The sequence below is a fragment of the Arachis hypogaea genome, chromosome 17, assembly GCF_003086295.3.
Source record: "Arachis hypogaea cultivar Tifrunner chromosome 17, arahy.Tifrunner.gnm2.J5K5, whole genome shotgun sequence".
NCBI lineage: Eukaryota > Viridiplantae > Streptophyta > Magnoliopsida > Fabales > Fabaceae > Arachis > Arachis hypogaea.
In genome coordinates, this window is record NC_092052.1 from 75,677,255 (window position 1) to 75,694,810 (window position 17,556).

General features: G+C 38.8%; 1 protein-coding gene across 1 annotated transcript; it reads right to left on the reverse strand.

The window, feature by feature from the left end:
- Positions 1 to 16,490: 16,490 nt before the first annotated feature.
- LOC140180632 (uncharacterized) lies at positions 16,491 to 16,925 on the reverse strand. The gene has a single exon (XM_072221888.1). It carries the CDS (start codon positions 16,923 to 16,925, stop codon positions 16,491 to 16,493), a length of 435 nt encoding a protein of 144 aa, XP_072077989.1.
- Positions 16,926 to 17,556: the final 631 nt, after the last annotated feature.

Here is a 17,556-nt window from a genome sequence, read left to right on the forward strand (position 1 = left end):
AAGAAGAATAAAGATAGAATAAGGAAAAGAAGAATTCATCTATGAGGAGTAGAGAATTCAAAAATTAAGAAGCAAGAAAAGAAATAAAAATTAAAATATTTTTGTTTTTATTTTATTTATTAATAAAATTCAAAAATAGAAGCTAATTAATTAAAAAGATTTGAAAATTAATTAATGAATTTTTGAAAATAGAAGAGAGAGATAGAAGAGATTTTCGAAAATATGAGAAAGAAGAATTAGTTAGGTAGTTTTGAAAAAGAAGAGAGAGAAAACAACTAACTAATTAAGAAAGATTTGAAAACAAGATAAGATAGAATATTAGAAAAGATTTGAATTTAAAATTTGAAATTAGAAAAGATAAGATAGAATTTAAAAAGATTTGGAAAAGATTTGATTTAAATTTGAAATTAGAAAAGATAAGATAAGAGTTTGAAAAGATTTGAAAAAGATAAAGATTTTGAAATTTGAAATTTGAAATTTGAAATAAGATAAGATAAGATTTTTGAATTTTAAAGAAAGATAAAAAGATAAGATAGTAAATTGGTAAATATATCATTTTTGAAAAGATTTGATTTTGAAAAGATTTGAATTTTGAAATTTAAAACTAAGATAAGATAAGATAATGATTTGGAAATTAAAATTTGAAATTTTTGTTGATATTTTCGAAAATTAAGATAAAGATAAGAAAAGATATTTTATTTTTTTATTTTTGAATTTAATGAAAAAAGAGAAAAATAACAAAAAGACACAAAATTTAAAATTTTGAGAGAAGGACAAATAGGTCCCTGACCTTTTGCCCCGCGGACATTTTCGTCACTGACCATTGAGAAATACTTTTAAGTCCCTGACCTTCACAAAATTTGGATAGATCAGTCCCTCCGTCCAAATACCTCCGTCAGACCCAACGGAAAAGGCTGACGTGGCTCCCGTAATGCTTGTCACACGTACGCATCGCATGGAAAACTTCCCTTTCACGCGTACGCGTGGTTCACGCGTATGCGTCGCCATGAATTCAACAAATCTCCCCTTTTCTTCATCAATTCTCTACATTGCATGCTTTTTTCCATTTCTTTCAAGCCATTCTTGCCTTCAAAACTTAAAAGAAAGTTACAATGATGAAACTGCTCTCAAAGTTTAAGTAACATTTTTCGTCGATTTTTTTTCTTTTTCTTTTTTATTTTTTGCATCATCATAGCCTTGCCTTGTACATCAAAATGTTAATTTAGTATTCTTTTATATCGTACTCTTATTCCAGTACTCTCAATGATTTTATTCTTAATATTATTTTGGAATCCAACGTTTATGATTATATTATTACCTATGATTAACTTTTTATTTAATTTGTCTTTTTTAATGAGATCATAATTTATATTATAAAATAAAATTACACTAAAATATAGTACACGAGAATTATAATTATAAAAGAGAGTGCTAAAAATAATAAAAATTAAATATTTATCTTGATAATGATGGAAATAAATATAAAAGTTTTTTATGATTTTTTTATATAGATATTTTTAGTACTCTTAGTACTCTTTTTTAGTACGCTATAATTTTACTATTATTATTCTATCCAAAAAAATAATAAATAAAAAATGTATATAAACAAAAAAAATAAGAATAAAAAATAATAATATCCATAAGAGTGTACTAAAGAAAAATATTATAAAACAAAGCAACAAAATTAATCATATGAACAATGAAGTACAAAATTGGGAGATAGAAAATAAATTTCAATCTAACGTGAAAATGTAAACGCAAAAGCTATCATTTTTAGCTTTGGCTAAACTTAGGTTGAAGAGCAGAATTACGTTTACGTTCAGAAGAAGAAAAAATAGCCAAACTAAAAAGTAAAAATTTAAAAAAATGTGGAGAATTCATGAAGGAACGGGGATTTGTTAAATTCATATCGACGCGTACGCGTGGGTCACGGGTACGCGTGAGAGGGAAGTTTGCCAGGCGACGCGTACACGTGACAAGCATTTTCCGTTAGGAATTTGGACAGAGGGATTGATCCGTCCAAATTTTGTGAAGGTCAGGAACTTAAAAATATTTTTCAATAGTCAGGGACGAAAATGTTCGTGGGGCAAAAGGTCAGGGACCTATTTGTCCTTTGCTTAATTAGATCTAAGGACACTACTAGAAAATTTTAAAGAAAAATACAATGGGACACCAAACTTAAAAAATTTTAGATCTAAACAAGAAGAAAAACAAGAACACTTTGAAGATCAAGAAGAACACCAAGAACAAAACTCAAAGAATTCAAAGAAAACAAGAACATGCAAAAGACACGAAACTTAAAAATTTTGAAAACCCAAGACACAATTTTCGAAAATTTTAAAAGAAAAGATTCAAGAAGACACCAAACTTAAAGATTGACACAAGAATCAAACAAAAGACACTATTTTTGAAAAATTTTTGAAAAAAGAAATAAGAAATTTGAAACCTTAACAAGAACAAGAACAAAAGATTCAAACAAAAGATAAAGATTAATAAAGAAAAGAAAAAGTTTTGAAAAAATTTTTGAAAAAAGAAAACAAGAAATAGGCAAGACTCAAAGTAAGAAAATCAAAAGAAAATACATAGCCAAAAATAGAAAAGGTTTTGAAAAAATTTTTGAAAAGAAAAATAAAAGATTCAAAACAAACGTAAAAAGTACCTGATCTAAGCAACAAGATAATCCGTTAGTTGTCCAAACACTAACAATCTCCGGCAACAGTGCCAAAAACTTGGTGCACGAATTTCCACACTTCGTACAACTGAACCAGCAAGTGCACTGCGTTGTCCAAGTAATACCTGAGTGAGTCAGGGTCAATCCCTCGAGGATTGTGATTTGAAGCAAGCTATTGTTATCTTGTAGATCTTAGTCAGGCAAATAGAGAAGTTGGTTGATTGTTTAAAACTCATGAAAGTAAAATAAATAAAATGTTACTTGGTTGATGTGTTTGCAATGATAGGAAGACGGTTAAGGCTTGGAGATGCTTTGTTCTTCTGGATTAATCCGGTCTTACTGTCTATTCCAACTGTGAATGATTTCTTCTATGGCAGGCTGTAAGTGATCAACGTCTTTATTACAAGATCGCTAATGCTCCTCCAAATCTAAACCCCAGGGTTAGTGCGGATCCATTCTGATTGAGGGTGAAGCTTCTGCAGTTCATTCTCTTTTGTGATCCTACTCAAAATACCACAGACAAGGTCGAATCTTCCGAATCAGAGGATGTTGTGCCTTTGGTTCTAGCCTTTACCACAAAGACTCTAATCTCCCCATACCTCGGCTAAACTGATGTCTCGAGAAGTCTCCAACGAAGTCATGGATTAGCCGTCTAAGAGATGTATAATCAAGCTGGTGGTTCATCATTGTCTGATGAAAGACTCACTCTGAACCCCTGTAGAACGAGATAACCTTGTACTGGTTCAACGGATTCATGATGATGAATAACGGATATACATCTTAGAATAGAGAATCAAACATGTATTGAGATAGAACAGTAGTACTTTATTAATCCATAAAACTCAGCAGAGCTCCTCCCCTCAACCTAGGAGGTTTAGAAACTCATACTGATAGAAAAATACAATCGAATTTGAAAATATGGCATAAGGTCTCCTCTGTTGTAAAAAGTGTAAAAGTTCTCAAATAAATACTAGACTAATAACTAAGGATTACATAAGAAGGGTACAACAGTCTTCTAATGCTAAAATCCACTTTTGGGACCCACTTGGTGGGTGTTTGGGCTGAGCTTGATTGAGATCCACGTGCTAGGAGGCCTTTAGGGCATTGACCGCTGGCTAGGGGGTCCTTTATGGGCGTTAGACGCTGGTCTCTTCTCCTTTGGTCGCTGGACACCAGAATAGGGCAGGAGGCTGGCGTTGAACACCAATTTTGGGCCTTAAATTTTGAAGCAAAGTATGAACTATTATATATTTCTGGAAAGCTTTGGATATTAGCTTTCCATAACCATTGAGAACGTTCCATTTGGACTTCCATAGCTCTATAAAATCTCTTTTGAATGTAAGGAGGTCAGATCCATACAGCATCTGCAGTGCTTTCTCTATCTTTGAATCAGACTTTTGCTCCAGCTCCTCAATTTTAGCCAGAAAATTCCTGAAATTGCATAAAAACACACAAACTCAAAGTAGAATCCAAAAATGTGAATTTTTCACTAAAACCTATGAAGACATAATAAAACTCAAACAAAACATACTAAAACTATATGAAAATGATGGCAAAAAGTGTATAAAATATCCGCTCATCAGTTCACTAGCCTTAGTGTCCATAAACATTACATATTACATAAAAGAAACTGAGACCATACCTTGACCGATTTCCAGAATGCATCAAACATCAAAACGAAGCCACCAAGCTCGATCCAAAGCCTCAACCCAACTCCGACAAAGAACCAAAACTTAATCTAGCATCATAAAACATGCCAACATCAACCCTAATGTTCACAAAATAACTAAATACGAGGGTTTAGTGAAACCTTACCTTAACCATTAGGGATAAAATCCAACAATATTCCAATGCTAGATCACCCCTAAACAAACAAAATCACAAAATCTACCCAAAAACAAGAACTCAAAAATGTGAAAATACTAGGGCTGAAATCTGGAGTGCAATTTTAGCAATATTACAAACAAATCCTAGCTAGAAACAAAGAGCTCGATGATAGCATCGTGTGGCTGCAAACGACTTGTCAATCGAAGCTCCGTAGCTCAAGTTATGGCTCCCGGAAGGTGACAATGAATAGTGACACCCCGTTTCTTTTCCCTCCTCTCTCAATCCGAGTTTCTCGCTCTCTTTGTGGTGAAAAATGAGCTGAAAGCTCATTAATTGCACTTATATATGTTGGGCCTTGGGTCTGGTTTGGGTCCGGTCCAACCCGTTAGTATTTTTGGTCCGTTTGGCCCACTTTGGACTAAAACTTTTAAGATTAGTGCCCGGTTTTCAATTATAAATTTATTTTTGTCATTTCAAAACAATAAATTTAATTCCAAAAATCTTATTTTTCAAAATACGCGGTACCAGACAGACTAGAGCCGGTACTGCCAGCTTAAGCACCGATACGCATTTTTACAAAAATTTACCGCAAAAGATACATTTTCCAACTCATTTGAATTTATTGAATTCAAATTTCACCTTTATATTTTCAAATTAAAACTTTTAAATTTTGAATCTACTTCGAGCACTTAAAAATTATTATTTTATTAAAATAGTTATGCCAGTTCTTACATTCTCCCCTCCTAATAAAATTTTTGCCCTTGAAAATTCGAATTACGTGATATATCCTCCTCAAAGCGTTCTACCGTGTCAATGTTCTCTCTCACCTTCCGCTGCGTCACTTTGATTATCGTCATTAAGGATCCGAGATTTTTCCTTAAACCAAATACTGATTTGTAACATTTTCCAAAACCTTCAAAACAAGTTCAATCTAAACCTTTTTAGTGTCAAAATTTTTTCAAAAGACTCAAAAATCATTTATTTTTAAATCAATTACTTTAAATCATGATTTTTCTTAAATCTGTTAAAATCCTTAAATCATATCCTTTCAATTTGAATCCCTTTTGATGAGTTAAATTACAAAATAAAAGCACAAATTAACAAAATCATAAAATAAAACTCACTTTTCTTTTAAGCCGTATCATTTAAAACAAGAGTTTCCAACGTAGTTTCAAAACCAAATTTCGAAATCATTCTAAAATTTAAAACTTTTTCAACAAGGTTCAAGGCTATACTGGTTAGAAATTAAAAATCATAAATAAAATTGCAAAAGAAACAGTCGGCACTTCTCTTGCCACCAGTGCTGAGCCTCACCCATCAACTGATATGCCGCAAATTCCACGAACTGGTTTTTCCGGAACATGCTGATCCCGTAACACATAGGCTAGGTTAGTCAATCCTCACTACCTCTCCATTAACGTGATCGATCTCATCCGTGAGTTTGTCATTCGGGTTTCCTTTCCACACCAAACAATTGATACCAAGGTGATCAGACTCAATATCTCAAGCTCAGTGCTTCAATTATCCCCAAAGGTACTCACAAACAACCATGCTATGCATATCAAGCAGATAACCTAACTAGCATGAAAGAAAAATGACCTAGAGTGTGCAACGAAGTACAATCGGTCCATCCCTCAGGCTTATAAGGACGAACTGCTCTGATACCACTAAATGTAACATCCTGTTACCCTAAGCCTTACCTCTAACCATAAAGCAAAGAATAACAAAGTGCCACGACAGTTCTAAAGCTTATAATATATAATATATGTCCAAAAATAGATATAACTAGAAGCCCGATGAAGGAATAAAGCTCAAAGTCGCATAAAGCAGAATTACGAAATGTGAAGCGTTCATACACGATAACTAAACATGTAGGCACGGAAAGAACAAGACATAATATAGTGCCCGCCACACTTCATAATCAAAAATCGAATAAAAGGGAATCCTTGACCTTCTATCTAATTCTCTGATGTAACAAGAAAGGGAACCCTCAACCCTGCAAGTCCATCACAATAAGAGAGAAAATCCTTCATCCTCACATTGTCTAACTGCTTAACCCGGAGCAAGTAAGATAAACCACAACCCTTGCTTCTTACCAAGGTATTTCAATCTCAACCCAGAACAAGTGGGACAAAGCCACAATCCTTGCATCTTGCCCAGGCAATTAATCAATAATCATTAATCGATTCCCAATTAGAATAATCGTAATCACAATTTAAAATCAGGTTCAATCATAACCACAACCTTAACCAATTTCATAATTCATCATAACCCCATTCACATACAGATATATGTATAATTGGAGGAAATTCTCAACCTCCCCAATTCACGAGTGAGATTAAACTACCATCCTCACATCACACTGTAACCACGAACAAGTGGGATGGAACCACCGTCCTTGTCCGGTGCAGGTGCCAAAATAATTATCAAATCAACACGTAAGCAAGATAACACCCAGACCTTGCCACGCAAGTGGGACAAACCTTCGTCCTTGCCAATCTAACCATTTAGGCCACAATTAATCAATATCAATATCTTTTTAGCAATTTCATAAATTATCAACTGCATTATTCATTATCAATTTATGAATTTCATTCTCTCATGAGTGGGATAACACTACCATCCTCACTACGAGTGGGATAAAATCACTATCCCTGCATAATAGTTTACGCACTAAGCAAATGGGATGATACCACCGTCCTTGCCAGGCAAGAAATTAATGTCACATCTTAAATCAATTTAAAATTTCATCCACTCTTGGAAGATTCAACATAACATAACCCCGTTCATTTATTAACTACTCAATCTCATTATTCAGTGAGCGGGATAAAACCACCGTCCTCACCGTGGGCGGGATAAAACCATCATCTCCAAACATTTCTTCCAGTTAACTATGCGTTTAGTCTGATAATAGTTTAATTTATTTTATTATAATCCTTTCTAGTGTATTCAAGGCTTAATAATCAGTTATTTAACTTCACCCAGGGAAAAATAGGGGTTATAAACATGTTGGGGAGGTTGAATAGTTCAAAAATAGTATTTTGGCTGAAAATGGGTAGTTGTGCATACGCATGCCTCGTGTGTATACGTGGAACATGAGTCTGGTTCGAGAAAATTAACATTTGTGCGTATGCACAAATCCAGGGTCCGTACACGCAGAACCTCCCTCTGCTCCAAACTCTGCAAAATCTGCTATTTTCAATTTCAAACCCCAATTTTTAAATGTTTATAACTTTTTGTACAATTATCCATTTTCCTCTATTCTTGGACGATTTTAAAGCTCTCATCATCATCTTTAATTTAAGATATGTTTCGCTCAATTCTGAGTGCCAAGTTATTACCCATTGAAGTTGGTCAAAATTACTAAATTACCAAATTTTTTTGCCTCATTTAATTTTGCAAATTCTCAAACCTACTTCATTTAAAACTATTCATAGACCAATTCTTAGACCTCCTCTACACTCAATCCTCAATTCCAAATCACATGCTAGCCATTCAAGACCCAAACCACCAATTCCAACTCAATTAACCCTCTAATTAATTGACAATAACATCAACCAATGTTTCACATACCAATTCATAACAAAAGCATAATCAAACTAATTCACACAATTCCACAATCACAATTTTACCTTTCCAACACCTTAAATGAGGCTCATAACTTACCATAAGGGTGTACTTTATCCAATCATGGCCTCCGGCCTAAATTCTCATATCGTAGCCCTTCATAGGCAATCAAACACAACATTCATCAATTCAATCATACATATACACATCACAATATGGCAATGTCACTAACTTACCATAACTTACCAACTAGGGGATATCTCACCCTATTATGACCTACGGCCCAATTTTTATACCAATTTCCATAATAGGCTATCAATCCACCATTTTGTAACAACCCGAATTTTTATTCCAACGCGATATTTTTCAAAAAATGTTATTTTCAGTAATTAGTTTTATTTCGATGAGTCAATTCCGAGTTTCGAAGTAAAATAAATGATAATATAATTTTATTATTATGTTATTAATTTATTTTATATGCTATAATTATAATAGAGCCTAGATAATAATATTATTATTATTATCAAGTCCGATATTTATCGATTTTAGTAATTATCGGTATTTCTTGATGAGCTTAGAGTTGCTAATGCCTCATCAAATATCTTTCATCCTTAAGTTACTAATGTTATTTATAAAAAATCTAATTTGATAAAAGTGTTCGTATCTTCTTTCTCTATATGTTGGCTTCACTTTTGTTCGGCAAAAGTTGATAGTGACGTAGCTCCTCTTCTCTTTAAGTTCGGCCAATTGGAGTTCTAGGAGGCACAGACAATTTCTGTTGTTTTGATTTCTTATGGAGGTAGCTTTAGGTAAATTTTCACCGATTAAATATTATATTTGATAAGTAAATTGATATTATAATTGATTATTGATTGAATTTGCTTGAGATTATGTTAAATTTTTATAAAACTTTGATAATTGGTGATTGATGATGGTTCGGTCAGGTAAGAGCAGCCCAAATCGTGATGCATTGATGAAATTTGGGTTGTTACAATATTTAAAATTAAGTAAAATTTGATGAGGTTTAAGTGGCTAAGTGATTACATAAAAGTTACGGCGAATCGGTAACCGTAAAACTCAAAACCAGATTAAGACTTAAATGTATATTTTGAAAAGAAAATCAGAAGGGTTTTGGTTCTTTGTGAAGAGAAGAAATAGCCATGAAGAATTATTTTTGGAGGATATAAATATATTTTTATGAAAATATTGAGTTTAATATTATAATTATATAAGTTTTCGGATAATTTGGGTAATAAATAAAGTCCAGGGATAAAACGGGATTTTTTATTTTTATAAATAAAATAAATATTAAATTTACCAAAATAAATAATATTGGAAGAAATTACCGAAATAAATTCCCTTGCATGTAAACGAGATGGCATTGCACGTATCTCGTTTACACTGTAAACGAGATATGACACGTAAACGTGACACGTGTATATCTCGTTTACAGTGTAAAAGAGATACGTGCAATGCCATCTCGTTAACACTGTAAACGATATATGATTCGTATACCCCTATATATAGAAGTCGTTTACAGCCGACTTCCAGGCCCCAGTTTCACTTTCTCGACATCTTTCCCCTCTCTTTTAACCCTTTCTGACTATACCTATGATCCAACCGGTGATGGCATGTCCAGTAGGGAATGACGGGGACATAAATAGGCTGAATGAGACGACACATTATGCCGGGGCGGCCGACTTCGAGGTTAGTTTCGTTATGGTTGTTAAATTATTTTTATTATGGCATTGTTAGAGTATTCACGTGGATCTGGAAGAACAAAGAAAAAGACGAAGAGATGAAGATGCTGGACGAGCTGAGCGATCACCTCGTACGCCAGAAAAACATGTCCATATGATACACGGAGGATTTGCAGGAGGTGGAATCTCCAAATCATCCCGCAAAAGATACCTCAAAGAAGTATATCATATCGAAGGGAAGGAGAAAGCACCCGACATCCCTGCAATCACGTTCACCAAAGAAGATGCATCTGGTATCATCTCAGGACACGACGATCCCATGGTCATCACCATCATACTGGAAAACGCCAATCTCCACCGCACATTAATAGACCAAGGGAGTTCTGCCGACATCTTATTCAAAACTGCCTTCGACAAACTCGGCTTAGAAGAAAAAGAGCTTAGAGCATACCCGAACAGCCTGTTCGGACTAGGAGATACCCCAGTACAACCAATGGGATACGTGTCACTACATACAACCTTCGGAAAAGGGAACCAATCTAGAACACTCAAGATAGACTACATTGTGATCGACGTGAGTTCAGCCTACAATGCCCTAATAGGTCGGACAACACTAAACCAACTCGGCGCAATAGTTTCGACTCCATATCTATGCATGAAATTCCCAACTACAGAAGGGATAGCTACGATAAAAGCAGATCAAAAGATGGCACGCCGCTGTTATAACGAAAGTCTAAACCTCAGAGGTAGAGGAGAAGAGTTCCATACAATTGAGCTTGGTGGAGTTCAGAGACGTGAAGAACTCCATCCATAACCTGAAGGAGAAATAGAGAAAGTTCAGATCGGGGATACCTCGGACAAAACAACTAATGTTGGCATGATCCTGAAGGGAGACACAAAAGAATTACTAGAACAGTTCTTACGAGATAATGTCGATCTCTTCGCATGGAAAGCTGCAGACATGCCAGGCATAGACCCCAAGCTAATGAGTCACAAGTTGGCGGTCTATCCAAGATCTCGGCCGATACAGCAAAGACGAAGAAAAATTGGGCCAGAACGATCCCAAGCTGTGGAAGAACAGGTACAAGCATTACTGGAGGCAGGATTCATAAGAGAAGTCAAGTACCCACTATGGCTAGCTAACGTCGTCTTGGTGAAAAAATCAAATGGGAAATGGCGAATGTGCACCGACTACACCGACCTCAACAAAGCCTGCCCAAAAGATCCTTACCCACTCCCAAGTATCGACGCTCTGGTAGATGCTTCATCCGGATATAGATACCTCTCGTTTATGGATGCATATTCCAGATACAACCAAATTCCCATGTATCCACCAGATCAAGAAAAGACCTCGTTTTTTATGCCAAAAGTAAATTACTGCTACATTGTAATGCCTTTCAGTCTCAAGAATGCGGGAGCTACGTATCAAAGGCTAATGAATAAAGTCTTTTCAGATCATATCGGAAAGATCATGGAAGTCTACGTGGACGACATGTTAATAAAGACACAAAGTGAAGAGACATTATTGTCCGACCTGGCCCAAGTGTTCGACACTATAAGGAAGCATGACATGCGCCTCAATCCCGCAAAATGCACTTTTGCAGCAGAAGAAGGCAAGTTCTTGGGTTTTATGCTCACACAAAGAGGAATTGAGGCAAATCCGGATAAATGCCAGGCCATACTCAACATGAAAACCCCAACTTGTGTCAAAGAAGTACAACAACTCAACGGGAGGTTAGCGGCCTTGTCCAGGTTCCTAGCGGGATCAGCGATAAGATCCCTTCCTTTCTATGCCACTCTAAGGAAATGAAAGAACTTCGAGTGGACAATGGAATGCGAGCAAGCCTTCCAGGATTTTAAAAGTTTCCTGGGACGACCACCTATCCTAACTCGACCACGAAAGGAAGAGCCACTCGTATTGTACCTTGCGGTAGGAAGTCAGGCAGTAGCCTCAGCACTAGTTCGAGAGGACGACAAAGGGCAACAACCTGTATACTTCATTAGTAAAGCGCTGCAGGGATCCGAGCTGAACTACCAAAAAAATAGAAAAGTTTGCCTATGCTCTCATACTGACATCTCGACGACTACGCCCGTACTTCCAGGCTCACACCATTAAGGTCCGGACCGACCAGCCCATAAAAGGGATACTGTAGAAAATAGATCTAGCAGGCAGAATTTTACAATGGGCAGTCGAGTTATCCGAGTTCGACCTCCAATATGAAGCTCGAACAGCCATCAAATCATAATACTTGGCCGACTTCATTGCAGAATTCACAGATAACCTGAAAACCCCCCACAGAATAGAATCTCTACGTGGACGGGTCTTCAAATAAGACTGGAAGTGGCGCAGGTGTGATAATAGAAAGCAACCAAGGAACCTAAGTTGAGCTTTCCCTCAAATTTGGGTTCTCGGCCTCAAACAACCAGGCAGAATATGAAGCGTTACTAGCTGGTTTGAAGCTGGCTAAGGAGATTGGAGCTCAAAAACTCAACATCTTCAGCGACTCAAAAGTAGTCACCTCACAGATAACAGGGAGTTACCAAGCCAAAGATCCCACCATGAAAAAGTATTTGGATATAACCAAGGAACAGCTCGGATAATTCGGGAAATATAAGATCTGCCACATACTCCGCGAACAAAATGCCCGAGCTGATGCACTCTCAAAGCTAGCCAGCACCAAACCAGGGGGCAACAATAGAAGCCTCATCCAGGAAATGCTACAGAACCCGTCAATCTCGGAAGCAGAAAAAGTCCTAGCTATAACAAGTCAGGATCAAGGATGGATGACCCCCATAATTAATTACCTCAAAAAAGAAACACTCCCCACAAATGAGAAGGAAGCAAAGAGGTTAAAACGGGAGGCTCAGTACTACACCATCATAAACAACACGCTATACAAAAGAGGGATTTCAATACCATTGTTAAAATGTGTGCCGACCTCTAACACAAGGGAAGTTTTAGAGGAAGTACACAGCGGTATTTGTGGCAATCATCTCGGGGCACAAGCTCTCACCAAAAAGGTACTTCGGGCGGGATTTTACTGGCCAACTCTACAAAAAGAAGCTACAAAATTTGTAAATACATGTCCCCTATGCCAGAAACATGCCAACTTTCACATCGCCCCGCCAGAAGAGCTCATCAGCGTAACTTCACCTTGGCCATTTGCAAAATGGGGACTCGATCTTCTTGGACCCTTTTCCCAGGGATCAGGACAAATCAAATTCCTCATAGTCGGAGTAGACTATTTCACAAAGTGGATTGAGGCAGAGCCCCTAGCCAACGCCACTGCTCAAAGAAGCCGGAAATTCCTATATAGGAACATTGTCACGAGGTTCGGGGTTTCATACTCCATCACCACAGACAATGGCACTCAATTCACAGATGCAGGCTTCAGGAAATTAGTAGCCGACTTGAACATAAAGCACCAGTTCACCTCCGTCGAACATCCTCAAGCCAATGGGCAAGCCGAAGCTGCCAACAAAGTCATATTGGCTGGGTTGAAACGGAGACTGCAAGATGCGAAGGGAGCTTGGGCTGAAGAACTTCCACAGGTCCTATGGGCATATCGAACTACGCCACATTCCACCACAAACGAATCACCGTTCCAATTAGCGTACGGAGTGGAGGCAATAATCCTAGTAGAGGTTGAGGAAGGGTCGCCTAGAGTAGTCCACTACAATGAAGAAGCCAACTCTCAACTTCAAAGAGAAGAACTCGACCTACTTCCGGAAATCCAAGAAAGAGCTCGGATCAGGGAAGAAGCGCTAAAGCGCCGAATGGCTTCAAGATATAATCAAAAGGTAGTGCCAAGAGATTTCGCGGAGAATGATCTCATCCTAATCCAAAATGATATTGGAACAACTCGACCCAGAGAAGGAAAGTTGGCAGCAAACTGGAAAGGACCCTACCGAGTCATAGAAGTACTTGGGAAGGGCTACTACAAACTGTCCAAACTCGATGGACGAGAGCTTCCCAGATCGTGGCACGCCTGCAACCTAAGAAGGTACTATAGCTAGAATAGGTAAAAGATCTCATCATAGGATGCACTCTTTTTCCTGAAAAGGTTTTTTAATGAGGCACCAAGTTGAGATCCAGATATTATCCGACTTAAAAGGATGAAAAAATCCAACATGTATATATTTGCACTTTCTATTGAATAAAAAATAATTTAGATATTCTACAAATTCTCAAGACGCATTAATCTGAAGCATTCATCGTCCGATTATAAAGCAACAGATCGGCAGAAAGTGAAAAACAGATTCACTACACGATCACGATAAAAGACCAATAAAGATGAAAACACGATTCATCTAAAGGTCGACCAAAGAAAGACAGAAACCACCTTCTACAAATCGGCAAAGATGAACACAGAATAATGCAAGAAGTTATCGAAAGTGATCCGAAAAAAGAACCTGACGAGGTCTTATGGATTGCTAAATAATAACTTAAATACTGGCCGACGTTGAGAAGTCAGACCAAGTCAACCCAAGTTATCAGCAAATCCCTGGAAAGAGGTCTGGCCAACCCTATAAAAGAGGAATTGCTATAACTTAGAAGAGATCGACATAAAGAAGTCGGTCTCCTACAAAAAACAAGTTATAAAAGTAATTCCTGAAAGAGACCTGACAAAGGTCCAAGAAAGAGGATTACAAAATAACTTAGAAGAGATCGACGTAAAGAAGTCGGTCTCCTACAACAAACAAGTTATAAAAGTAATCCCGGAAAGAGACCTGACAAGGGTCCAAGAAAGAGGATTACAAAAATAACTTAGAAAGAGGACGACATAAAGAAGTCGACCTCCTACGAAAAGTTATAGAAGTAATCCCTGAAAGAGACCTGACAAGGGTCCAAGAAAGAGGATTACAAAAATAACTTAGAAAGAGAACGACGTAAAGAAGTCGACCTCCTACGAAAAGTTATCCCTGAAAGAGACCTAACAAAGGTCCAAGAAAGATGATTACGAAATAACTTAGAAGAGATCGACATGACGAAGCCGGTCCACTACAAAAATAACTTGGAAAAGGACGACGCAAAGAAATCGGTTACGGATAAAATACAAGTAAGAGCAAGCAAATACGAATTGGATCCACGCATCTACGACCTCCAAGTACAAAGCAGTTCAAAGAGGCCGAGCAGCAAGGCTCCAATATTCTAAAACCCGGAAAGGTGCCAAGACAAGTGCAAACAAGCATGCTATAGAATACAATACTATAAAGCTTTAGGGTCAAGCCCAAAAGCTTGAAAACTACTTGTTTTTTAAAACAAAAGTTGCTAAACAAGCAACCAAAAGGAGTACCAGCAGTCAGCAAAATATTCAACTATACAAAATAAAGAGTTTTAAAGCCCACAAGCCGGGCCAACTACGGAAATATCCAAAGAAAACTCAGCTAAAGATTAGAAGACTTTTTAGCAGCATTAGTCTGGGGTGAAGGAGGGCGAGCCTGGAGAGGCACAGCATCCACGGTACCATCATCCCGGTTCAAGATCTGAATGTCCGGATCAGAAACAGAATGACCAACCTCAACCGGAGGAATCGTAGAAGAGGGAACCTTAGCAGAAAGCACAGGGGGAGGATCAACATTATCATCATCTTGGTCGTCGGGGACAATCTTACCATCCCTCACAACACTGTCCAAGCTAAAGAGAGTAAGGTCAACCTCAGGAGCAAGAACTTAAACTTGCTCTTTTAGATTATCATAGGAAGCATTCACGCTGCCGACGAGGTGACCTTGAAGCTCGGAATAGTCTACTCGGGCAGACTCCAGCTCCTCCCTCAGACGCACCACCTCCCGATAAGATGTAACGTAACTGTCCTTATGCCTCAAAGCCGTGTCCTCGGCCAACCGCACAGAAGCCGCCAGAGCAAGGGAACTCGCCTTTTCGTTCTCCAGATCCTTCTCCAACTTGGCTACCTTTACCTCAAGCTCTTCCTTCAGGCCCTTCATCCGGTCGAACTCCTGTTTAGCCTCCTCCATAAATTCTTTGGTGGCATGGAGAGGAAGATTCTGAGCAGTTCGGTACAGGGCAGCCCCCATATATGCCATTTTAACACTGTTTCGGGTCATAAAATCCAGATGGCGAAGGATTGATACATCATCCATGGTGAGGGCACCGTAGGGACCGATTTGCTGATCTACGAACTCGATTGCATTAAAATCAAGAGCGTCAAGGTTTAAAGGCTCAATTGTTTTTTGTTTCTTGTTGGGAGGAGCACCAGAAATAGTGGCAGAAGTCTGTTGGCGTTCTCTTGACACTTGTGACATTTTCTCACAAATTCCTTAGAGTCTTTCATCATTGATGGCCAGTAATACCCAGCTCGGATGAGCTTCCTTGCTAGGGCTTTGCCCCCGATGTAGTAGCCGCAGCATCCCTCATGGACTTCTTTAAGTACGTAGTCCGTCTGATCGGGATGCAGGCACTTTAATAGAGGTTGGCTGAGTCCCTTTCTGAACAGTTGTCCCTGTATGGTCGTATATTTGGCAGCCTTCCTCCTTAACGTTTTGGCTGCTTTCTCATCGTCAGGTAGTTTGCCATGTTCCAGGAAGTTTGTGATGGGGTCCAACCAAGAGGGGCTTGATTTCGCCAAATGTAGGGCAACCGTTGGCTCCTTTACCATGCCCTGGATGAGAGACCGGTTGCCCGCTCTCGGCTTTGTGCTTGCTAGCTTAGATAGGAGGTCTGCCCGTGTGTTCTTCTCCCTCGGAACGTCTTGGACCGTTACCTCCTAGAACTGCCTGGTCAATTCTCTAACCTTTTCCAAATACTTTTGCAGCAGTGGGTCTCTGGCTTGATAGCTTCCGTTCACTTGTGAGGTAATGACCTGTGAGTCGCTGCACACTTCCAGCCTTGTCTCCCCGACTTCCCGGGCTAGGGCTAGTCCACCCAAGAGGGCTTCGTATTCCGCTTGGTTATTCGATACGGGAAATTCAAACTTGGTCGACTGCTCGTATATGATCCCAGTCGGGCTCTCTAAGATGACCCCTGCACCCCCGGACGTTTGGTTGGAGGCCCCGTCTACATGGAGCCTCCACCGTGTGCGCATTTCCTCGGGTGGGTCCCCTGTTACCTCTACTAGGAAATCTGCCATCGCCTGCGCCTTGATCGCATGTCGAGGCTCATACTGCAAGTCATATTGGGAGAGCTCGATGGCCCAGGTCATCATCCTTCTTGCCAAATCAGGTTTTTGGAGCACTTGGCGAATCGCTTGGTCCGTTCTCACGACGACACGGTGGCCCTAAAAGTATTGTCTCAGCCTTCGGGAGGAGGTTAGGAGCGTCAGCGCCAGTTTCTCCAGTTTGCTATACCTCAGCTCTGCTCCTTGTAGCGCCCTTCTTACGAAGTAGATCAGTTGCTGAGCCTTCCCTTCTTCTCGTACCAGCACCGCTGCAAGCGCTTCCTCCGTTACGGCTAGGTAGAGGTAGAGTGGTTCTCCGGCCTTAGGCTTCCCGAGCACTGGAGGTGTTGCTAGGATTTCTTTGAAGTGGTTGAATGCTTCCTCACATGCAGGAGTCCATTCGAATGCTATCCCCTTTTTCATCAGATTGAAGAAAGGAAGGACTTTTGCTGCCGATGCACCGAGGAAACGGGATAACGCAGTCAACCTTCCTGCCAATCGCTGGACGTCTTTGATACAATCTGGGCTCTTCATCCGGAGGATCGCTTGGCACTTTTCAGGGTTGGCTTCTACCCCTCTTTGGGTTATCATGAACCCTAGGAACTTCACGGCCTCCATGGCAAAGTCGCACTTGAGCGGGTTGAGCCTCATGCCGTATTGTCGGAGGGACGCGAAC